Here is a 25,713-nt window from a genome sequence, read left to right on the forward strand (position 1 = left end):
AAGCAATCTAAAATCAGAGAAAATAACTTTACCCCAGTACTTCCTTCAGAATGGCAGTCTGTCCTTGATGTTTTTCTTAGAGAGAAGTGGCTTTTTGCTCCCCTTCTTGACACTAGGTCAGCTTCCAAAAGCCTTTGCCGCACTGTGTGTGTTCAGATGATCACATGCCTGCTGCCGTTCTTAGGGCTTATTTACACAAGCGTATATCAGCCACCGTTTTCACGGCCGGCTGAAATACACTACCATCTGATGCATTGGATTCCAATGCATCAGATCACATAGGCGTATTCCTGCAGTGTAAAGGCTCCCGGACGGGCACTTGTACGCCCAGCAGGAAAGATAGTCCTGTAACTATCTTCCTGGCTGGACTACGGCCGCTGCCATAGACTCCTATAGGAGCCAATGACGGCGGCCGGAGAAGGGAGGGAGTTTAGTAGCATGACTGCTAAACTCTCTCCTCCTCTCTCCTCCCCTCAGGGTGTTTGCAATGGGAGGGAGCGGGATGAGCCAGAGTTAAGCTCCGCACCCTCCCATTGCTGGCTACGGACAAGGGGTGGGGGCAGTAGCTTAGCTCTGCCCTCGGCCCACCCCCTCCCATTGCAAACAGCCGGGGGAAAGGGAGACGAGGTGAGCTGGTGAGGGAAGGAGCAGAGCTAAGCTGTCTCTACTTGCCTGAAGGGCATATACGCCAAGCCTGTGCAGAGGATGGTAGCATATGCCGGCCGTGAAAATGCCTGTGTGTATGTATATATATATATATATATATATATATATATATATATATATATATATATATATATATATATATATATATATATATATATTTATATATATTTATATTTATATATATATATATTTATATATATATATATGCGCTCATGTAAATAAGCCCTTAAGACAAAGATTTCAATCACCAACCCCCTTTTAAAACAACCAGTCTGCTTATTCAATCAACATGATAGCCACTGCCTTATCCTCGTTAACACGTTTGTAGCAGTGCTGTATCGGAATGCTCTTTTCAATTTAGAATCCACAATAAGGCTACCGAGATCTGGGTTGTCTCATATGTCCAAGTTAATTAACAATCATCTCAACTTTGTGGAGTCACTACTGTGCTCTTTCTGACCAGCCCAGCACTGTGTTAACTCTGTTTCTAGTGCAGAAAGTATAGTATCCAGTCACAGTAGAACAACACCCTAAGTTATACCTTATTGGGTAATGCCCACGGCCGGATTTCCGTGGTGTTTCACTGCAGCTATTAGGTTCTATTGAACCTAATAGCCCAGTGTTCACGCTGCGGAATTCTACAGTGTGAAATAACTCGCGGCATGTCCTATTTGCTGCGGGAATACGCAGCTGAAGTATAGCGTGAATACGCGCACCGCCGGCCGCGTCATGCGGGAGCTGTATAGTGGATCCGGAGGCGAGCATGGGGTCTTTGGGGGGGGCGCCGTGACGGACTCTGCTGCGGTATTCCGCTTGCGGTGCCCATTATGGCCGTGGGCATGAGCCCTAGTGCTGTAAAAAGTAACAAATCCTACAAAATTGTAACATGAATGAATACGTTATGTTTTACTGATAAGAGTACAACAATGCGGATTCAATGACTAAATATGGCCTCCAGGGAATGTTCAAGCTCTCCCACTGCCAAGAACAGCTCAGTCAGGTATGTGCTGTTTTAAGAGTTCCAGACTTAAAGTTGTATTAACCCATGAATAACAACAAGTGTAACATCACATTAAAGGGGTTGTCCCGCGCCGAAACGGGTTTTTTTTTAATAGCCCCCCCATTCGGCGCGAGACAAACCCGATGCAGGAGTTTAAAAAAAAAAACGGATAGTACTTACCCGAATCCCCGCGCTCCGGTGACTTCTTACTTACCTTGCGAAGATGGCCGCCGGGATCTTCACCCACGGTGGACCGCAGGTCTTCTCCCATGGTGCACCGTGGGCTCTGTGCGTTCCATTGCCGATTCCAGCCTCCTGATTGGCTGGAATCGGCACACGTGACGGGGCGGTGCTACGAGGAGCAGCTCTCCGGCACGAGCGGCCCCATTCAGAAGGGAGAAGACCGGATTGCGCAAGCGCGTCTAATCGGGCGATTAGACGCTGAAATTAGACGGCTCCATGGAGACGAGGACGCCAGCAACGGAACAGGTAAGTGAATAACTTCTGTTTGGCTCATAATTAATGCACGATGTACATTACAAAGTGCATTAATATGGCCATACAGAAGTGCTGAACCCCACTTGCTTTCGCGGGACAACCCCTTTAATACTTTCACAGCTGCAATTCAGTGAAAGTGGGGTTTTTGTGATTGACTTAAAGGGGTTGTCCCGCGAAAGCAAGTGGGGTTATACACTTCTATATGGCCATATTAATGCACTTTGTAATGTACATCGTGCATTAATTATGAGCCATACAGAAGTTATTCACTTACCTGTTCCGTTGCTAGCGTCCTCGTCTCCATGGTGCCGTCTAATTTCAGCGTCTAATCTCCCGATTAGACGCGCTTGCGCAGTCCGGTCTTCTCCCTTCTGAATGGGGCCGCTCATGCCGGAGAGCTGCTCCTCGTAGCTCCGCCCCGTCACTTGTGCCGATTCCAGCCAATCAGGAGGCTGGAATCGGCAATGGAACGCACAGAGCCCACGGTGCACCATGGGAGAAGACCTGCGGTCCACCGTGGGTGAAGATCCCGGTGGCCATCTTCGCAAGGTAAGTAAGAAGTCACCGGAGCGCGGGGATTCGGGTAAGTACTATCCGTTTTGTTTTTTTTAAACCCCTGCATCGGGTTTGTCTCGCGCCGAACGGGGGGGCTATTGAAAAAAAAAAAAAACCCGCTTCGGCGCGGGACAACCCCTTTAAAATACTTTGCAAAGTCATTCCTTGCCAGGAAAGTTAATCATTTGATCACACTTCATAACTAACTAAAGCAGCACATTTTGTGAGAACCAAAATTTTATGTCCGTTTTAAAATTTTTGGTCCTGACTGTATGTGTACCTTGTAATATTTACATCTATAAGAGCTTAAGTTCCCCAAAATGTTGGAAGAGTAAGCATCTAGCATTCCTCTGAAAATCTCACAATATTATATTAAAGTAACAAAATCTACATTTTTAAAGCACATAAAACGCTGCAGAATAATATCATGGCGCATTTTGGGACTTGATGACCTGATACTATTTAACCAATTTTTAGTTAATTATTTGGACCTATTGTACAAATCTGCTTTCCTGATTATATGATTTCTGGGACAAACAAAGGCAGAAAGAAAAAATATCCAAACCCCCAGCTTCCTTTCACTTGGACAATTTCTGGGTAAATTAGGTTAATTTTTTAATAATATAAATGGTTGTAAAAAAATTTATCTTATGACTATATTAAAACTGTTGTACTCTTCAGGCACTGGGCATCTGCATTATTTTGGGCTGCTTTCCCCTCCTGCAGCTAGCTTCAGCACCTTATGGCCTTACATTATCCATCATTATGTGTTAAGAGGGTTTATTTTATGTAGTTGCACACAATTTAAATTTATATATTAATTACAAAATTCCACACATGCATTTTTTTATTTTTCATTACTTTTTCTGTATTTCTTTCTATGCACATATGTTTTTGTTGTGTTGAATGTCATTTACTTGTCATTTTACAGAGTCTATCAAGCCACCTCTGTCTTATTTCTTTGAAGACAAAACACATTCCTCTTTATCTTCAACTGTAAAAGAGAAAGCAGCAAGTGAACTTATAAGGTAGACCTTCTAAATCGTCTATACGCCTTTCATGTTTTTGCTTATTACTTTATTTTCTTATTTAAAATAGAATGCCTAGAAGAACTATTGCTCTAGCCGTGCATAAAGCATGTCAGAATACCGTATTTTTTACTTTATAAGACACACTTTTTTTCTCTCTAAAGTAGGGATTGGGGAGGGAGGGGAGTCAGCACATTCTGACTTCTTAAACGAATGTGCCAAAATTCGGACCCTGATGGCACCTGTGTCATAAGGAAGGATCACACGTCCTTATCACACAGCTGCCGACTCAATAGCAGGGGAGGAGAAACTCCTGTATGAAAAGTTGATTGGTGAGCACTGGCGAGAACTCCTGCTGCTCTCCCCCGCCTTCACTAATCAGCTGGAATACAGGGTGACAACCAATAGGACCACCGTTAAGTTGTCAGTCACCTCTCCCATGATCTTGAAATCCTGAATAGCAGATTTGACTATTTGTGCTGCAATGTATACCTCGCCATAATTTGACATGTCATGGAAAGTTGGGTGACACAAATGGAATCATCATTACATTGTCGCTCAGCTCTTCCAGGATCCTGAGTGCTAACGGCACAGTTATGCAGACATTTATACCACATACATTGCTATAACTAGGGCTTCTGGAAAGCTGGGTGACTAGTAAGATCACCATTACATTTACACTCAGCTGTCCCTGGATCCTGAATGGTAGGTTGTCCTAATGGTATATACTTCATTCTGAGGCGGTACTGCTGCTCTTCATTCCTCCTGTAATACCTCCCTGCCTGGTCTGGATGAGTTCAAAATCTTTTTTTCCTATTTCCCTCCTCTAAAACCTAGGGGCGTCTTATAAAGTGAAAAATACGGTTTAAATCGTTTTTTGTGCTGAATGTATTTTCTCCTCTGTAGTTCTTCTTCTCCTCCTGTTCCTTCCACTTCCTCCTTTTCATTCCCTTCTCACCTACGTTTGATAGGGGTATCTTTTTCTTAGCTGTACTATGAACAGATTTCTTTTCACCTTTTAACGTAGTTTGAATTTCATTAAGTTATACAATTTGTCATGATTTCTATTCAATATAATCTTATGCCATCGAGTAAAAAAAAAAAAGTTATCTATCTGTATCCGTTTATTTTTTTTTTACATGGAAGCCTATGGATGACAGATGCTCTATGTTAAGGCATGAAATTGGGCCTATAGATATATTTTTACACGTTTGTTTAAAATCTCACACCAATGAATGTCGGGATTAGAGACAAGTTAATGAAGGACACATCTTTTTTTTTTTTTTAAACCATGTAAATTACAATAACCTAATTATCAAACTTTAAAGTACATCCAATCGTATCTGTATGTCATTCACATGAAAAATTTAAAATGGTGAAAACTAAGTTCTAAGAGCAATTAAAGGCCTATTCACATCCTGGTCTCATAAGCAGGGGCGGCTAGGATTATAGAAGCAGCCGAACTGGCTGTTTCCATAACTCTTGCAGAAGTGCATGGTTGATACAGAAACCATATAGCACAGTGAACAACGTTGTTCCTGTAGCTCCCCACTTCCAGGAACAGTGTGGGCATCGTTCACATTCGTGCTGATGCTCAGGATGATTTCCGCTGATTACCAAGCCCAGCACATATTTGACTGTAATGGGGTCACTCTGACCAGCATTTTATCAAATAAAATAGTGCAGTATGCTGCGCTATGTTGGCTGGGAATCTCTGCTGGAGGCTCAAAAAAGGAATATCTAACATAGCTTTCAATGGATTCTTAGTTTGCTGTGATATGGAAACAGAATAACTCCTATTCACTTCTGTGGGAGTTACAAAACAGAGACGAGACCTCTTTTCAACTTCACTTAGAGGTCAAGTTACAGCTGATGCCCATGGAAGATTATGGAGAGGGGAAGAAGCAGATCCAGAGAGAGAGGCACAGATGCTGATGCTTTTAGTAAGAGTTCTAAGGCCACTCTCACCCATGTGCTTTTTACCGCGATTACCGCAGCATTTTTGAACACTCCCATTATTTTCAATTGGGCCTCGCAGACATGTGCTCGATCGTGGCGTTTCTAACGCTGTCTGCTCTATTTTACCGCAATTTACGCACCTCATCATCCATCACAATGATTGGATGCGCTAAATCCCACTGTCAGAGGTTAGGAACATGTGGCCGAAATCAAAAGTAATATTGTGGCAGAATGCTGCGATTGAAATTGCGGGGTTTTGCTGGCCGCATGTGTGAGAGTGGCCTTCAGTTGCAAGAAAACACATTGGGAGTAGTGGATGGTGATCTTGGAGCTCAGGGCATATTACCAGACACTATGTGGGGTAGTCACCAACATGTGAGTCACACTTATCACGCCAGTTGCCTTGCTTCTTGACAGTCAGAGGTAGGTTGTACCTAGGCATAGGATGCCATCTTTATTTATAATCCCCACTTGCTGATTCTCATTCAAGTGTTTTCAAGCATCTGAACCATGAGTAACACACACGCCTAAATGGATATTGGATTAAAATGTTTGTACTATTTTATGATTGGAAAGCGATTTAGTGGCCAGACATTCTGATATTACATTGAGATCATTTTCATTCTTTGGGTCCAATGTTTTACTTTTGGTGATATTATTTGCTTTTACACCTTTAACTTGGTTTTAATTGGTATGCGTAAAAGTTAAGTTGTATGTGTTTGTGACGAGTTGCATGGCTTCATTTGAATGCGGCCATAATACAGTTCCCTGCACAACTCGCAACTAGGAGCACCATTTTGCAGGAAAAGGACAATGAAGATGATATGACCTTTTCATCCTCTGGATTGCTGAGGGTCCCAGGGGTCATACCCCACCTGTTAGAGTGAAAGAAGAGAATAACCCCTTAATAGTTAATAAATTGCAGCATGGAGAGGCAACTTGACAATATGAGTTCAGAACCCTATTACAATTTTCATAAAATGTAAAGTTTATCTGAATTGAATTTTTTTTACAGGGTAAATCGAAGATGCGTTAATGTAGCGCCATCGAGGGAAACCATTGGAGAGCTCCTATTAGGTTGGTGAGCATTAAAAAAAAAAATCTGTGATGAAATTATAACATTTTTTACATTGGAAATGAATCACAATATTAAGTGTTTATATTAATTAATCTTTTCAGGTTGAGTTCCAATTGGCAGTACATTTCAGTCTGAGGGTCAGTTCACACAAGGCAGTGATTGTAGTAGTATAGCATTGTCTTTACTTTTATATACAGTCAGTGCCCTCCGTAATCAGCCAGTTACGTCTCGTCCTATTGGTGACTGTGGACAGTCATGACATTGTGACTTCCTCAGCAGCCCCTTGGATTACTCCAGCTTTTCAGAATGCTTGTTTAGATGTAAACCATAAACATTTAATATTTACAAAAGGGTTTATTTGATAGACTTTTTTTTTCTAACCTATAGTCTACTCCAGTGACTCAAATGGGCATGAAATTTGCATGCAGAGCTTTTCCTTCCGTCCAAAAGCTGGGTGGAAAGCGGGCGAATGTCATTATAGTCAACAAAGTCTGCTCAGTACTGTTTGGTCCTGTCCAGAGACAGAGCCGTTTGGTCGTGGGGATATCTCTTTTCCTGCCCTCCCGAAGAGAGCAGGAAAGCGGAATCTCCGGCACAGATGTGAAACCACCCTTAGACTTTCTGAGATGGTGCTGTAGTGTTTTTTTCTACATTGTCCGGCATCCTGACTGGGGAAACCCCATACTAGTAATGCAGTACTATAATAGCCAAGAGCTTATTTGCAATTTGTACTTTTTTAAATGTTGTTCTGACCTTTTAGAATGCCTAATTGTTCTAACTATCTTCATTTTCCGCTTAGGGAAAACTGGCATGTATTTTGTTGAGGACTCTTCAGGTGATACTGTAGAATCCAATGTAAGTATTGTAAATGTGCTTTGTTATATAGGAAAGTAGTCTGGGCTCTGTTATCTGCCATAATGTTTCAGGCAAACAGAATATTATAGCAATAAAATATTAGTTAGTTTGACTGCTGAAATTGCAAATTTTCTGTTCCCCAGAAGCCAAATTACCCTCTCTCTAGTGCCAGTTCTTCGAGGCATCTAAGTCAGTGTCTGACCCATAGAAGAACTTTGAAACATGACTGGGGATTTTAGCCAAGCTAAAGTCTCCTCTAGAAGAAACACAAGCCCATCTGTAGTCAGCTTTTTTCTGAGTTATTGCCCCATGTCAGTATAGAACAGGGTGCTGACAAGCTGGGTCAGAGAAAGCAAAGCAGCAGTTTCCACATGTTTGTGATAAAATTTTCCTATAACTGGACCTACAGGAGCTAGACCCAAAAAGGACATTTTTCAGGCGATAGGTGATACATGTCTGATCGCTGTGGTTCCCCGATATGTAGAATAGAGGTTTTCAAGCCTATTGTTCCTCTTCAGTGCACAACACAGTGAGGAGATTAAATAGAGCAGGGGTTACGTACGTACAATACCCCTCCCTTCAACGTCTGCCAGAGAATAATAGCAAGGATTTTCATCTTGCTGGGTTGTATGAAGTCACAACACCCTTAGGTAGCATTTCACAATGGATGCCGTAGTCTCCAGTGTCTTGTCCCTCTGGTATCATCAGAATTCTCTTCAGCGAAAAGACAGTAACAAAGAGGAGGAGAGAAATATACCTCAACAGCATTTCTCATTGAGTAAAATAACAAGTAGAAGAACATTTAATTCATTCATTTAACTCATATTAACTTGTATCAGCAAGCAATTCACTTTATTGGACCACAGATATCTGATCTTCTGTTAATGTTATGGCCCTTTTACATGCGCCGAGAGTCGAGTAAACGACTGCACGAGTGCTGATGTCACCACTAAGATCATTAGTGCTCGTGCAGAGTGTTTACACTGACAGACTTCCCTGCTGGATCGCGGGCTTCTCGTTCAGCGCTTCACATTCTATGTGAAGCGCTGAGTGTTTAGACAGAACGACTAGCCCACAATCCAGCGAAGAAAAGTCTGCTTAAAAACCTATGAACGAATAGTGAGCGATTTCTGTGCATTTACACGGCATGATAATTACTCAAATTCATGCCTTTGAAAAAATTTTGAGTGATAATCGGCCCTGTAAATGGCTAATTAGTTTATTATTTCTTCATTTTGCTGGGGTTTAATAATGTTGAGCATCAATTTCCATATTTTATTTAGTTATCAGATTTTTTTTCTCAACTTTTATATATTAAAAATATTTTGGGAATTCTTTTTATGTTACTAACCATTTGTATATCTGTGCTCAACCTTGCCAACTTGACTGTATTTTTGCACTTTCTGTTGATATTTGTACGTGTACTTATATTCAATAATTTCAACCTGATGTACTTTAAATTCTATATAAAATGTATGAAAAACACAGTTTATACTATTTGCAGCCTCTCCTTGGAGAATCGGAACCTGCTTCATTTTCCTGGACTTACGAAGAAATAAAGGAAGTGCACAAACGCTGGTGGCAGTTGCGAGATAATGCAGTAGAGATTTTTTTAACAAATGGAAGAACCTTGTTACTGGCCTTTGACAATACAAAGGTAATTGTGTTGTAGTATTGCAATTGTATTATTAACACCAGCTTCAAAATGAAGCTGAAAACCTACCTCTTCAGAAAAGCCTACAATCTGCTGCCACCACTACATGAGCAGCTTCTACCATCCCTCACCTATTGTCTCTCTCCTCTTCCCTTGTAGACTGTAGATAGTTTGAGTGACTGTTTTGAGCGATCATCCTTGCATAAATCTTAAGTGGCTAATTAGCTACTTAAGGAGTTAAATGCAGGCGGAGCAGGATACCACTGATAACTCTGAGAAAAGCAGCTGTTTTGTATATGCTGGTATTCCCGCTGAGCTGATAGCTCAGAGAAACAGCAGGAGCGCTGACAGCTGCTTTGTTCTCAGAGCTTTCAGCTGGTATCCTGCTGAGAAGTCCCAGTGGGATACCAGCTTGAAAGAATGGTATTAGCGCTGCCCACTGATAAAATCAGCTTGTGGCGCTGATAAGTCATCTGTGATTTCTAACTTGCTAGAAATCAGTGATGAAGGATGGCAGCGATGGCAGCGTGTTTAGACACAACGATTATCGCTGAAAAGATGGCTTTTGAGCAATAATCGTTGTGTCTAAATGGGCCTTTAGTCCCTCAGCATTCCCTGTGTTTCTCAATGCATGATGGCATGTCATCCATATGACTGCGACAGCCGAGTATTCTCTGCAGCTATGATATTCCAATCCATAGTTATACCATCACATTGCCCAATGACTAGCCTCTGTGGTCATGTCGTACGTGTTCCTTGTAAGCAACATGTCAACAGACACAAATGTGCACAAGCAGATGAAAACCACATCGGGGCGGATGCAAGGGCAGGATACTGGCAGTGGGGGAATGATAAAAAAACAGCGATGGTGGAGAACAGGAAGGGGAATCCCTGTAGCTAAATGGCTTTGTCTTAGTACAGAACTGAACAGCGCCAAGCGGGCCCCATTGACTATAATGCAGTCCACTCGCTTTCTGCTTTGTTGACCCTCTTTTTTAGCTGAATACTGTGCTGTTTCTTTTGCCATTTTGTTCTGAATCTGCAATAAAACCACCAACTAAAGGTTGCAACACAGATGCAAAACCATCCTGAGATAAACGTATTGGAAAGATTGTTTTTGCAGTTTGATACAATAAAGTTTCTTAGCATTTGATTCCCTTACACAGCTCTTTCTATCTTGTTACAACCCTTTTAATACGTTTCAGTGTATGCAAAGATAGCAAAGCTGTCAGCTGTCCACAGGATAAGGGGACAACTTTCTGATCGGTTGGAGATTTGACCACTAAGACCCCTACTTATCCTGAGAACAGGGATCCAGTATGTCCCCACATGAAAGGAGCAGCGGTCTCGCATGCACTTTCTTGGTATCAGTGGGGACCCTGCGGTCGGACAGGGCATAACTTTCTATCTTGGCACTACTACTTTTAATAGCTTTTGAAAATGAATATTAACCAAACTGCATGTTTTCTCTTAAAGGTTCGAGATGATGTTTACCAGAAAATATTGACCAATGATCTTCCTAATCTGTTGGAGTATGGAAACATTACAGCTCTGACACAGCTTTGGTGTTCTGGACAGATTACCAACTTTGAATATTTAACCCACTTGAACAAGCATGCTGGACGATCATTCAATGACTTAATGCAATATCCTGTGTTTCCATTCATACTCAGTGATTACACCAGTGAAACACTTGACCTTAGTAGCACCTTAATATACAGGTATATTGCATATCTTGTAGATCCAGTCTTCGTAATGGTTTAAAGCATCTTGTCAGATCTCCTTGGCTACTCTAACTGAGCAGCATAGGACAAAGAGGGAGATTCTGAGCTGGGGTTTATATAACTTCTTTTCATTCAGTATTTGCATGTAAATATTTTGCTATGATTTGTTCTATTTGTAAGTTGGGTTCACAACCAGATTCATGGCATATCTCATCAATGTACCTTTACACAGGGTAATTGTCTTCCAAATTATTGCTGGAAACAGCAAATTTGGTTGATAGTTGTCCTGTGTACAAGTGGCTGCCTACAGGGTACTGAGTGAGAAATCACTCCTTTGTCGAGTTTGCTTGTTTTTTAGCTCACCTGAAAACCAAATGACCATCGGGCCATGTAAACAGGAGTCACTCAATCTTTGAGCGACTGCCTGTTTATTGCGAATGAAGGCGGGCTTGTGTGATCTTCGGCCCGCTCCACCTCCATCTACAGAATGACTATTGCTTCTGTGTAAAAGCACAAGAGCAATGGTTGCTGGGACAGCTGTAGAGTTCTACTGTGCCCAACAGTTGTCCAGTGTAAGGAGACCTTAAGACAACAACTGAGCTTGTCTGGTTACTGAATAACCTCTTTTTTTCAATAGGACTCTCTGTGTAAAAATAATAAACAGAGAGGTAATTACCCCTCCACTGCCAACGAGCGACTGCAACGGTCACATGATGTCCTGTGACATCATCTGTCATAATAAACCCTGGGACAACAGTAGGCTACAGCTCTTGATTTCAGTTTCCACAGGGGGGGCGAGGGGGTAATTATTTCTCTGTTTATTATTTTCACACTAGGTCCAATTGAAAAGGCGTTGTCCAGTAACAGGACAACTCCTTTAAATTCCGAGACATCTCATGGTAATGAGATGACTCTGTTGACCTCACCCCAGACTACACAGGAAAGCTGAATGCTAGCTGTAGAAAACATGGTGTTATGCGCAGAATACTCTATCTGTCCAAAGGTATGTTCACATGCTTAATCCTTTTTTCAACAAGAGTACTCTTAAGTATCTGCAAGTAAACCTGCACATATTGCATATTTAGATATCGGTTTTGTTATGGCTTTCATCCCTCACAGTACACAGTATTCTGAGACCGATGGAGCACGCTACAGATTTTAATTTCAGCGGTATGTGTTTATACCTGCTCCAATTTTTTCTGCAGTGTGTGAATAGGGTTTTCTGTAAGGTCACATGTGAACTGTGCTTTATTGCTGGAAAATTGGGGCAAGTGTGTTTTTTTTCAGAATTTGTACAACACTGAGGTTCTCTCTTTTCAATGCAGGAGAGGGGACTTCTATATTTAACTGTCAACGTTAAGAACACAAGAGCTGAGCTATATGCAGAGCTAACAGCAGCAGTCAGGCCCTTATTTTGATAGACTGATGTGCAGTGTGCATGTATGTGTATATACATATATACACACACACACATATATTATGTATATGTATGTATGTTTACTATGTACTTATTTTATTTTTTTGTTTTGAAGGAATCTTGTGAAACCTATTGCTGTTCAATCAAAAGAGAAGGAAGATCGCTATATAGATAATTACAAGGTATGCAATATAGTTATGAAAATTTCTAGCTATTAAGCAAAGCTCGAGTCAAAATGATAAATTTTAATTGTGTGCATTTGCTCTTTATCTATCCAATGTTATATCTGTATCTAAAGGCAGAATGATGTAGATTAGTGAAACAGAGCTTGTTCTCTTTAGTTCTAAGACCTTGGCACTTATGGGACAATGTACATGGCACTTATGGGGGCAATGAAGTTTACACTTAAGGGACACAGTCATCACCTTTGAACCCCATAAACTAAGTTATGAGGCCCAAAGGTGAGAGAATGGGGGGAGTCCAGGGAGGCATGTTTCATACTCGCCGAGCGCACTTCCAGCGCTGTGTCCCTGCAAAGTCACTGCGCCTCCCATAGAGATGCATGGGAGGTGCGCACAAAGAATGACTTTTTTATTTAAGCTGACCGATGTTGAACCCATTTGACAGATCAAATTTTTTCCAGCAGTACGGATTTCAAAGTCTGTGCCATGTGGATTACGGTTTGGAATTGCATAGCATTCAATAGAATGGTAAAATAGCTCAGATTTGGGTCTGCAAAATTTTACAAAGCAAACGGGGCCATATTGTTAAAACACACACACTCCACTCAATCTAAGTCGGTGCCATCAGAGTATATTATGCGCAGACTTTATAGCAAGACATACATAATATCAGAACAACAATGTTTACCCAGCCGTATAGGGTCCTTCTGCAATCGCCATCACTAATGATCAGATTTTTCTCTCCACTGTATATCCTATACAGAGAAGCAGAACCAGCATAGAAAACATTATAGAAAAGTAGTGAACAGTGCTGATGAAATTTGACTAGCCGTGAACAAGCAAAACACTGACTTCTCAGCTGCAGAGCATGTCTGTGTGTCTCTGCTTCTCTCTCACTTGGCTCCTCCTCCCTTTTCCTCTCCATAGACTTGTATGGGCAGTATGTAATATGGTCCGTTAGTGAAATGTTATTTCCCCTACTCTACCAAGACTGATTTTAGCAGTATTTCAAAGTGAGTGAACAGTATTTAGTGTTTAGTTTTTCTCATGTGGTGGGTGGTGGGGAAGCCTGATAGGCGGAAAAAGACCCTTGTTATAAATAAGCTATACATTTGTTGTATTCATCTGTAGTACTGATTTATGCAAGGTTTGTTGAAACAGCGACCATTTAAGCTAAAAAAGCTGCAATATTATCTAGCTTTGCAGATTTGATGTGCATCAAATATTTCTTTGGGAGATCCTAGAGTAAAGATTAGACTTCATATTGTTCCATATGAAGTATATTTTACATTCTTGACTTGACTTTGCATCTCGTACATTTCTCTCACCTTCTCAGTATTTGGAAGATGAATATTGCAAAGCAGACAGGGAAGATGACCCAATGCCTCCGGTGCAGCCATATCATTACGGATCACACTACTCAAACAGTGGTACCGTGCTTCATTTTTTGGTCCGATTGCCACCTTTCACCAAAATGTTCCTTGCTTATCAAGGTAAGCTCATAAGCATGATCAGCTCTTTCTGTGTGTCCCTATATTAGTATTACTGTTCCTTCATTTTGCATTTTATTTTAAAGGACCACTCCAGCGAAAGCACACTTTTCCATCACTGCACTTTTCACCTGATTGTTACACTATGGATGTCACCTATGCCTATTGCACTCACTTTCATGCAGTACAGTATACTGTCTGATACTACTTTGACACCTTCCTGTTTTTTTAGATTTCTCCCTGCTTTCTCTTTCTCTGTTGTGCTAACAATCCCATGATGCATCAACACAGCATCATATGGGCATCTAGAGCCAGTACCCTCTCTGCCTGCTGGGAGGACAGTGTAAATATCAATTTTTATATTCTCCTAAATAATCTAAAGAACATAAGCATACAGTCAGAGGATGAATTGTCATCCTCTTCTTTATAAGTGTGTGACCAGGGGGGGCGTGGCCTAGATGCAGACCCGAGCAGTCGTGTCTCCTTAAGCTCTGCTCGTAGCCGGTATTTAAGCTACTTTTAAACGCAATTCCAGCACACATAACCTCCTATAACTAAAGTTAAAGAGCCCTGCAGGGTAAAGAAGAAAGAAAAATCTGAACATTGAAAAGGAGATCCAGGAGAGAGGGAGATCTCCGCTATCCAACACGTCCGGAGAGGTACAAACTTCAGGAGTTATACCGGAGGACTCACCCGTATCCAGAGATAGCCTCTACAACGGAGGAGGGAGATCGGAGCTCCAGCGCAGCCTCCACTGAATATCCCGGTGAGTTGCTGCAGACATAAGCCTCCTGAAGCGCGGGAACAGGGCGCCATCTTGGTCCCCGGCGGCCGTGGCTGAGAGCTGTGTGCACAGTGAAGGGACAGCAGCATTGATAGACCGCACACCACCTCCCCGAACCTCCCGATATAACTGAGCTCAGGGCAGCTGTCTATCCACTCCATGAAGCTGGGCACAGAAACGGAGTGTGCAGAGTAAAGTGACAGCAGCATTGATAGACCGCACACCACCTCCCCGAACCTCCCGATATAACTGAGCTCAAGGCAGCTGTCTACCCACTCCATAAAGCTGGGCACAGAAACCCTCGCTGCCTGCATTAAACTGTGAGCTGATAACAGGGAGAATAGCTCCACAGCATCAGTGTGCTACGACAGCAAGCCTGAAAATTGTGACCTTGTTATATAAAAGCTTGCAAACTGAGCTCCTTTAGCAGTGTGTGAGCTGAAACTGGTCCTGTACTGGGACAAAAACTACCCGGCTTCCACTACAATTGAGCTTAGTAAAAAACCCCTTTGGAGGGAGTGTGGATTAAATATGAACCAACACAGCTGCAAAACACTGAGCTCTGATACCTCCCAGTCTATACAGTGATCCCTTCCAGTCCATACAGTGGAAAAAAAAAAAAAGCGATATTAATCTCCTCAAAAGCACCTATAAACAGGCAACTACAACTGTTCACTCGCACAAAAACGCTGAGCTCGAGAAAGCTCACTGACAGCGCTATACAAAGAGCTGATAACAGAGAGAACAGCTCCGTGACTCCTGAGTGCCGGTAATAGGGCTTCTGAAGACCGTCTCTCCCCTGTACTGAGGCTCACAAATTGAGCTCCCCTGAAGCAGTGTGGGCTGAAATAAGGTGTAATTTAAGACAGATGTTGTCCTTCCTTTACCATACTTAAACCTAATAGGAAGCTCTTTTGGAGGAGGAGGGGTCCAAACGAGAACCAGGATAGTTACATCACAAAGAGCCTTGCCTGATTGCAGTTCTTGCAGTGCTCAAGAGGGACCTTAACCCCTTCAATTACACTCAAAAGTAGCCCGAGGGTCCTCGGCAGCAAAATGCCCAAAAGAAGAAACAGCAAAACACCACTCAATAAAGTCTCAGACTTTTTTAGCACCCGCGGCCCGAGGAGGCAGGGACCATTGAGCAAAGAGGGCTCCCCCCCCACCTGCAAGCCCCAGAGAAGATGCGGAGGTTTCTCCCTCTCGGTCAACCGACCAAGAAATACAATGTGAAGAGACACCGAAGACCACATCCAGATGCGGGGTGAGAGATTCTTCTGGGAAGGGTGCTGGTGCTGCTCCATACGGCCGCAAAATGGCGCCGTCAGGCTCACAGCCGACATCTTCCCTCTCCACTCCTTTATTAAGCCCTGAAAAACAGCGCCCCCAACTCTCTTCATATACTAACCAACAGCAAGAAGACTCCACACTTGAGCCTGACCCTATTATAAGTGTCCCATCTTCCAATATGCCAGCTACGGAAGATTTTATAAAACAAATGATCCTAGCATTAAGAGGATCTTTGCAAAAGGACATTAAGTCTCTGTCAAACACCCTAAATACTTCTATAACAGATCTAGAAGAGAGGACCGACCATATTGAAACCAAAATGGGAGAAGTTAACTGCATCCCACAACAAATTAATAGATGCACACTACTCCCTGGAGGAGGAAGTAGAAGACATGAAGAAAAAACTCACAGATCTGGAGGATAGGAGCAGGAGACGCAACGTTAAATTTAGAGGCATTCCAGAGAGTGTCCCACAGCACGAGCTAAAAAGCTTCCTTACCAAGCTAATCAAAAGCATCCTCCCAGATGTCTCAGAATTGGATTGCACTATCGATAGAGCGCACAGATTGTTAAAACCGAACTTTCTACCAGACTCAGTTCCAAGAGATGTAATTGCCAAATTTCATTTTTACCATATAAAGGATGCTCTGATGATAGCATCAAGAAAGCAGGGTGTCCTACCATCTCCATTTACAAATATAAGCCTTTTCACTGACCTGTCACAAAATACCATCCAAGCAAGAAAGGCTTTTTCTCTAATCACCTCATCCCTGAGAGCTGCAAAAATTCCCTACAAATGGGGCTTTCCTGCAAAAATAATAGTCCACAAAGATAACGCTGTGCATGCTCTGAATTCACCAGATGATGGCGCCAGTATCCTTTCCAAGTGGAATATCTTACTACCAGAAGAGCCACAGTCGGGCAAACCTCAGAGACCCCAGAGGCCCTCCCAGCGCCGCACGCTTCCTTCTACTCCGCCATGAAAACAGCATCAACATCACAAGTTTCTTCCTTGTATGATGCTGGACACATTTCTCGCTGACCTTCAATACCGGGCTGATGGTCTGCAAGCCGAACTTTCCCCCCATAACAGGTCTCAGGTTTTTATACCTGCTCTTACCTAAAGTTTTAACTGTTTAATTTTACAGCTTTGTTGCTTTTTCCGTGGAGGGCAATTATAGATGTTTTCACAGAATCTGATAGATTATCTTAAGTATGCCCTCACAAATAACATGAACAACGCTACTCATATATTGTTTAATGTTAACAGGCATATTTCTGTTTTCGCCTGTAGCTTTGTTTTAAGTTTGTATACTTGCTATGCTGCTAATATGTTCCAAACAATTACACTCACAACCGACCTTTACAATGCATATAAATATTTGTTCCCAGAACGTTAGGGGATTAAATTCCCCATTCAAACGCTCAATGGTCTGGAAGGATGCTAAAGCGTCCAAAATAGACATCTTATGTTTGCAAGAAACCCAACAGTCTTGCCCTAAATTTTCTAATAAACAATACCCGCATATTTACTTTTCAAATGCCCATAAAAAACATGCTGGAGTACTGATTGTCCTGAGAGATAGTCTCCATTTTTCTCTTAATAAACAAATTTCGGACGACAAGGGTAGATACCTGATACTGCAAGGCACCATAAATAATTCACCGATTACTTTGGTGAACATTTATGCACCTAACAAATCCCAAATCTCCTTCTTAAACAAAGTAATAAAGAAAATCAGAAAAGTCCTTATAGGCAAATTATTATGTGGAGACTTCAATATAATAGCAGACAAAAGGGTGGACTCCACTGCATCCATTAGAAATGTACCGGTTCTTCACCCTTGGTTACATAGAGAGGGTTTATACGACACATTTAGATGTCTCAACTCCTCTTCAAGGGAATTTACCTTCTTCTCCCCAAGGCATAAAACTTACTCGAGGATAGATATGTTCTTGGTGGATAGAGGGACTCTCACTTCAATAACTGACTCCACGATTGGAGTCTCCACTTGGTCAGATCATGCGCCGATATACATGAAATTAAACGTGGGCGCCCCCTGTACCCTATCAAAAATGTGGCGAAACGACATCAACCTATACAATATTCCTGAGAACCAAAAAATTATCAATAAAGCTTTAAAGGAATACTTCTCTTTTAACTCCACATCTGATGTAAGTATTGCCACGTTGTGGAATGCCCACAAAGCAGTTATAAGGGGGGTGCTAATAAAACTCAAAATACAACATAATAAAAACAAACGAGAGAAAATAGACCTACTATTGGGAAAAATAAAGAAATTGGAATCTCTCCACCAGAAATCTCCACAAAACAACCTCCTAATGGAGCTATCCTCCTTGAAGAGGGAATTAAAAAAAACGCTTTTAGACGACTACAATAGGGGTCTGACTTACTTTAAAGCAAACTTCTACTCCTACATGGATAAGCCCTCAAAATTGATGGCCAACCTTGTTAAAAAAAAACAAGAACCAAAATCCCATTTATCACTAACAAAAATGCCCCCCCAGGATAAAATCTCCCACCCTCAACGGATAGCTGAACAATTCAGGGAATATTACAACAACCTTTACAATCTTAAAGATAACCCTAACACCTTCCAGCCCACCCCAGAGGTAATAAATTCCTGGATGGATTAGATCTCCCCTCACTAGATACACAAAGAGACACACTAAACAAACCAATATCAAATCTAGAAATACATAAGGCCATACAAGATCTAAAAAAACACAAATCCCCTGGACCTGATGGTCTTTCAAATGAGTACTACAAGAACTTTAATCAACTGCTATCCCCCCATCTAAATTCACTATTTAATGAGGCGATGGAACATGGCTCCATGCATGAAGAAATACTCCAGGCCACTATCGTCACCATACCCAAACCAGGCAAGTCCCCTACAACACCAGAAAATTTCAGGCCTATTTCCCTCCTGAACTCTGACTTGAAAATATATGCTAAAATATTGGCCGGCAGACTTCTAGAGGTTTTGCCCATGGTCATTCATAATGACCAAGTGGGCTTTATGAAAGGAAGAAGTGCCACAGATGGCACCCGTAAGATACAGAATTTGTTGCAGCAGATCGCCTCGAGTCGGACGCCTTCTCTCTTCCTTTCCCTGGATGCAGAGAAGGCGTTCGATAGAGTACATTGGGGCTTTGCATTTGAGGTGCTCCGGAGGTTTGGAGTGGGCGAGGGCTTCTTGCGTGCAGTCCAAGCTCTTTACACAAAACCCTCGGCCAAAGTTCTGGTTGACGGTGTGCTATCCTCGCCTTTCTATATATCCAATGGCACTCGACAGGGGTGTCCCCTATCCCCATTATTGTTTGTCATGACAATAGAACCCCTCGCAGAAATGATTAGAACCTCCCTGGAGATTAGAGGTGTATCAATGGGCTTAAGACAACACAAAATCGGCCTTTTCGCCGATGACATCATCATTACCATGACAGACCCTATCAACTCCCTGAGAGGGGTAAACAACTGCATTAACCAATACAGCAATGCCTCTTTATACAAACTAAACTCTGACAAATCCCTGATAATGGGAGTTAATGTAGAACCTGATTTAAAAATGGACATACAGAAGAAATTTCCTTTCCAATGGAAAACTGAGATATCGTACCTAGGCACCAAGATATGTCAAAATCTATCTGAAACAATTTCTGTAAATTTTGATCCCCTATATATCTCTCTTCAAGCAGAGATGGAGGAAATGGGTAAAAAAGAACCTTCATGGTTCGGCAGAATGGCACTATATAAAATGTTAATTCTCCCGAAAATTTTATACCTTTTTCGCACACTGTCCTACCTAATTCCCCCGTCCACGATCCAGAAATTCCAGAAGCAGCTACTCAATTTTATTTGGTGTGATAAAAAATTGAGACTAGCGGCATCAATATTATGCCAACATAAGAAACAGGGGGGTCTTGGTGTGCCCAACCTCCAAACTTATTATAAAGCTTCTCTGCTAAGTCAATCTAGTGCCTGGCTGAAATCTCGACCAACTGCATCTTGGTGCCACTTGGAGAAAAACAGAAACGGGGACAGATACCTAAGCTCTTTGATTAAGGCCTCCATCCTTGGAGCTCTGACTCCAAAGATCTCAGCACCAATATACCCCCAAAATATCTCTCTGCTAATGTTAAATACCCTTCAGTATTGGAACCAACTAGCACTTGGGTGTCGGGCAGACCCCAGTGACCCTCTAGCTGAACTTCCAATTGAAATTCTTTCTTACTTCATTCGGGATTTAAATCTAAACAAATGGACAACTAGGGGAGTTAAAACCATCTCCGACATATTGAATAAAAGCAAAGCTCTTTCCTTTCAGGAAATTCAAAACAAATTCAGTATACCTGATTCTGAAGCCTTTTCGTATATAAAAATTCTCTCCTTTCTCAAACAAGCTGATATATACAATTTCTCTTTCCCGAAAGAATTGTAAGTTATATTCAACAAGTGCAAGGCCTCCCAAGCTTCCCAAATCAAAACCTTCTACAGCACAATTACCCAAAATACCAATAGATCAAAAAAGATGCACCTTCTAAATTGGGAACAGACAATAAAAGAAAACATAACACTCCCAATGTGGCTGAAAGCCTTTGAATGGGCTAACAAAGCCACTCTCTCTGCCAACACTCTCCAAATACATTACAAAGTATTAACTAACTGGTATTATACTCCCTCAAAAATAGCAAAATTTTTCCCGACCCATTCTAACTCATGCTGTAGAGACTGCGGTCAAGTAGGCACCTTATATCATCTGTTTTGGGATTGCCCCCAAATCCGTACCTATTGGAAAGAGGTATTTAACTCCATGCAAACCATAACTGGCATTCGTCTTGGGTGCTCGCCTCAACTGGCACTCCTTCTTATCGGCTGCCAGGAAATACCAAAAAAGAAAAGAAAATGGATATGTCACTTTCTATTGACTGCCAAAAGCATCATAGCCAAAAAGTGGAGGAAAGCTTCTTCCCCCTTGATTGGGGACCTCTTGGGCGCAGTTTCAGACCACAACTGTTACGAAAAGATATATGCAAAATTTAACAACTGGCTTTCTAAATTTAACAGCATATGGAACAACTGGCAGCAATTCGAGCTAAAAAATAAGTTCTGATATGTTCAAAATTGTTTGGTTGATTTATTTCTCTTACCGCTTAAATACAAAAAGAAATTTATCACATTTATAACATATCGTTGTATGAAATATGAAGCTTGAATTATCTCTTGTCACAATATGTAAATTCTGTAACGATGTATTCAATTATCACTTATATACGCAATGATATGTATATGCTCCTTCTTTTGTAAGAAATTTAATAAAAATTACTAAGGAAAATAAGTGTGTGACCAGTACCGCTAATCATCAACAGTAACCAATAGGAGTTTCTGCCTCCCTTCTGTGAAGAGCCTGTGTGGTATGGTTAATGCAGTTTCATCATAAAGGAAGCTCTGTTGAGTGAAATAGGGACTCCTTAAAAAAACAAAGTTACAAGTAAATGTTGTAAGGCTACATTCACACGAGCGTGAATCTCGTTTTTTACATTGCAAGATACACAAAACTCTTCTGAATATGAACTTCATTGTTTTAAATAAAGTAATACAACACATGAGCGATTTTAATTTTTTTAATTTTTAATTTTTTTTTTTTTTTTTTACTCAGTGATGTAAGGTGAAAAATCACTGTATGTCCTATTTGTTTGCATCGCTCGGAACATATCGCCCATTGTTTTCTATGGGACAGTCGAAAACATTGCATGCTGTGCAAAGTGCTTGCAAGTGTGATGTGATGTTTCCCATTGAATTTATTAGGAAGCACTTGATGATCCTCCATATGTAAAAGTAGCCCCAGAGGATTGCAAATTTACAGAAGTGTTTTTGGCTTAAAAAACAGATTGATATGTCAGCAGTTGCACTAAACACTCAATTTCAGTTTGATATTTCACATGGTGTGATTAATAATAGTGTTGACCACAACTGTATATCCCACCCTCTGACAGCAACTGGCATGGGGTAGCATGTGGACACCTGTCTGTGTGCTGTCTGATCTCCTTGGACACTGCACTCTGCATGTCCTTACTTATCCGTGAAAAGGGAAAAGAGTATGACGTGCCTCATAGGGAAGATCATTCGTCTAACTAGCATCATGGTAGCTATTATGGGGCCATGTGTGGTCCATGGAATACACGAACAGCACACAACCTAGAAATACGGCAGTATGAATGGACCCCTAGAGAAAGCTGCAAAGGCAAAATAGCAATGTGAATCTCGCTGTATCCGATAGGAAGGGTGCTACTGCTATGTCCAATTTAAAATAGCAATTTTTTTCTTTCTTAATTTAGCAAAATGTAAACATGGCAACAAAAACCTTAATTGGCTTTTGTTTGTATCATCATTTATATCGGTACAGAGTTTCCAGGTTCAGGTAATCTTTAACTAGTTTTTTTTAATGTATTTATCACACCAGCATCTGTTTTTTTATCTTTATACAGTAACTCATGTTGTTATATCCTCATATTGCTTCCATTTCAGATCAAAGCTTTGATATTCCTGACAGAACCTTCCATTCCATGAATACGACGTGGCGATTATCTTCCTATGAATCTATGACTGATGTAAAGGAGTTGATTCCAGAATTTTTTTACTTGCCAGAATTTTTAGTAAACAGAGAAGGTGTGTAAAATATTTTGTGGTTATTCATTACAACAAAGAGGTCTAATACACTTAGAGGGGTCGCCTCATCATGGCAAACTCTTGTCCTATTAAGATGTCATTAAGAGGGATCTGTTGCTTGGAACCCCCTTCAATGAGACAGAGTAGACAGCTACTAACACAAAGTGTCTTCACTCTGGTAGTCTCTGCCCAACCATATTTTGCATGGATGGTCAAGTATTAATTCCGATATATCTAATTGGTGATTCCCAACAGCAAATCGTTAGGAATTCTGAAAATTCACCAGCAGCGATCAGCTATTAATTGGAATGTCTTTAATCTGAAAATAATTTTTCTTAACCCCTTGAGTGGCGGGTTTCCTACCGCCCTGTCGTGCCCACCAGGGCAGGTTTTTTAAAATGGTCTAATCATTGAATTTCAACTAATTTTGCAGTTGCGTCTCAAGAGCTATAACTTTTTCATTTTTCCATTGACATGGCCATATAAGGGCTTGTTTTTTGCGGGACAAGTTGTGATTTTTTTTAAACAGGGGGGAGGAAAAAAAGAAATGGGGAAAAAAGAAAAAAAGGGGCCATGTCATTAAGGGGTTAAATAATATATTAATTTCCTTCTCTGGGTCATTATGACGCATGGATACCACATGTGTGATTGTATTTTTGATTTTTTACAAAGTAAAGGGAGACAAGTGTTTTTATTATTTTATATTTTTTATTTTTTGTCCCTTTAGGGGACTTCCACAGGGACTCATCAGGACCCCTGATCACATTCCAGGGGTCCGATGGTGACAGCCCTTTACATGCTGCAGTGACAGCCCTTTACATGCTGCAGTCACATAGACTGCAGCATGTAAAGGGTTAACACAGCAGAGATCGGAGGTTTTCTCTGATCTCTGCTGTAAGAGCTAGTACCTAGCTGTCCTCTGACAGCTAACAACCAGCTCTCCCTGCCACAGAGACCATCGGCTTGCTTCTGACAAGCCGATGGTCTCTATGGCAACCTGTAAACAAAGCAGGAGGTTGCCGACATATCGGCAATATCTTCTGCTGGTTTTTCAAAGCCCTTGCACTGCTCTGTGTGGGTCTGTGCAGGCAGAGCACAATGTCACAGCTTGTGGCATTGTGCTCTGCAGCTCCCATAGTGATACATAGCCCGGAAATCTTCCGGGCTATGTCACTATGAGCAGTGGAGCTCGTCCCGGAAAATTTCTGGGCGTGCCACTCAAGGGGTTAAAGCTTCATCCCCACAATTACATATACGCTGCGTTTTCACGCCCGGGCATATATACACTTCCCATGTGAAGCATTGGATCGCAATGCATTTACTCACATGGGCAATTATACGGTGCGTCAGCACAGTGAAAGATGGAATATAAGTGGACGAAATACGGGAGGCGTATATACGGTGGCCAAAAAGATAGTTCTGGAACTATCTTTTGGCCATTATAGTGGGACAACCCCTTTAAGGCCATGACCCCCCATTCTCCATGGTGCTTTTTGCTGTGGTCTTCAACTGTAATTTAAAAACCTGCATAAAAAAAGATGCATTTTTCAAAAACGACCTGCTTATTTTTTTTAAAATGCATGTAATGTTAAAAACCGCAAGCAGTTTTTGGAAGACTGCATGCAGCTTTTTTATGAGCCGCACACAATTAGGAGAGGTTGTGGGCCAAGTAATATAGATAATGTTTAAATTCACTGTATGTAAGCATACCGTATATACCGGCGTATAAGGCGACGGGGCGTATAAGACGACCCCCCAACTGTCACCTTATACGCCGGTATTCAGTGGAGAAAAAAAAAAAAATTCATTACTCACCTCCCACGGCGTTCTGTCGCGCTCCGGCAGGATGTCGCTCGCTCCGGCAGGATGTCGCTCGCTCCTCGTCCCCGGCGCAGCATAGCTTTCTGAATGCGGGGCTTGAAATCCCCGCTTCCAGAAAGCTAATACACACGCCGGCAGCCATGACATCATTGAATGGCTGTGATTGGCTAAAGCGCACGTGGCTTCAGCCAATCACACTATTCAATGACATCATTGAATGGGTGTGATTGCTAACACGTGCGCCTTCAGCCAATCACAGCCATTCAATGCTGTCATGGCTGCCGGCGTGTGTATTAGCTTTCTGGAAGCGGGGATTTCAAGCCCCGCATTCAGAAAGCTATGCTGCGCCGGGGACGAGGAGCCAGCGACAGCCTGCCGGAGCAAGCGACATCCTGCCGGAGCGCGACAGAACACCGGGGCAGGTGAGTAATGAATTTTTTTTTTTTACACTTTTTTTTTTTTTGTATTACCGGCGCATAAGACGACCCCCGACTGCAGAGCAGATTTTTCGGGGTTCAAAAGTCGTCTTATACGCCGGTATATACGGTAATTTTTGAAAACCTTACTAATAAACCTTTTGTTTTAATATATTAATGACCAAAATGTTCCTTTATACAGAGAATAGAAAGGATCTGTTAGCATATTATGCAGCCTTTAAACAAGTAGACAGGTCTGCTCTACTGTTAGCCCAAATGCCACAAAAAATTGGCAGCGCTGGTAATAAAGCCTAATAAAGACGATAGCGGTTTGACAGTTATGATTGACAGACTATGGCCAATCACTGCTATGTTAGGGGTGTGCTACTCTCATGTCCATTGTATTGTTAGCCAAACGGCACTTTGTCATTTGGGCTACTAGAAGAAGAACTGTTACCATACTGTACTGCACTTAAACAGGGCAGCATAATACATAAACAGAACCACTTATTATAACATTATTTATATAAAATTTGATATGTCACTTTACCTCAGGCTGGGCACGGGTCTTTTATGTTCTTTATCAATTTGTATGTAAATTA

The 25,713-nt window shown here is 41.7% G+C and overlaps 1 protein-coding gene across 1 annotated transcript in view; it reads left to right on the forward strand.

Moving 5' to 3' along the window:
* LYST (lysosomal trafficking regulator) overlaps nt 1-25,713 on the forward strand; it is a 191,874-nt gene that overhangs the window by 132,703 nt on the left and 33,458 nt on the right. The window contains exons 37-44 of the mRNA XM_066605399.1: nt 3,651-3,747; nt 6,722-6,783; nt 7,584-7,639; nt 9,144-9,296; nt 10,770-11,014; nt 12,550-12,616; nt 13,953-14,109; nt 22,734-22,874. Of these exons, the coding sequence (XP_066461496.1) occupies nt 3,651-3,747; nt 6,722-6,783; nt 7,584-7,639; nt 9,144-9,296; nt 10,770-11,014; nt 12,550-12,616; nt 13,953-14,109; nt 22,734-22,874 (978 nt within the window). The remainder of the gene's footprint in view (nt 1-3,650; nt 3,748-6,721; nt 6,784-7,583; nt 7,640-9,143; nt 9,297-10,769; nt 11,015-12,549; nt 12,617-13,952; nt 14,110-22,733; nt 22,875-25,713) is intronic.

The sequence above is a fragment of the Eleutherodactylus coqui genome, chromosome 1, assembly GCF_035609145.1.
Source record: "Eleutherodactylus coqui strain aEleCoq1 chromosome 1, aEleCoq1.hap1, whole genome shotgun sequence".
Lineage (NCBI taxonomy): Eukaryota > Metazoa > Chordata > Amphibia > Anura > Eleutherodactylidae > Eleutherodactylus > Eleutherodactylus coqui.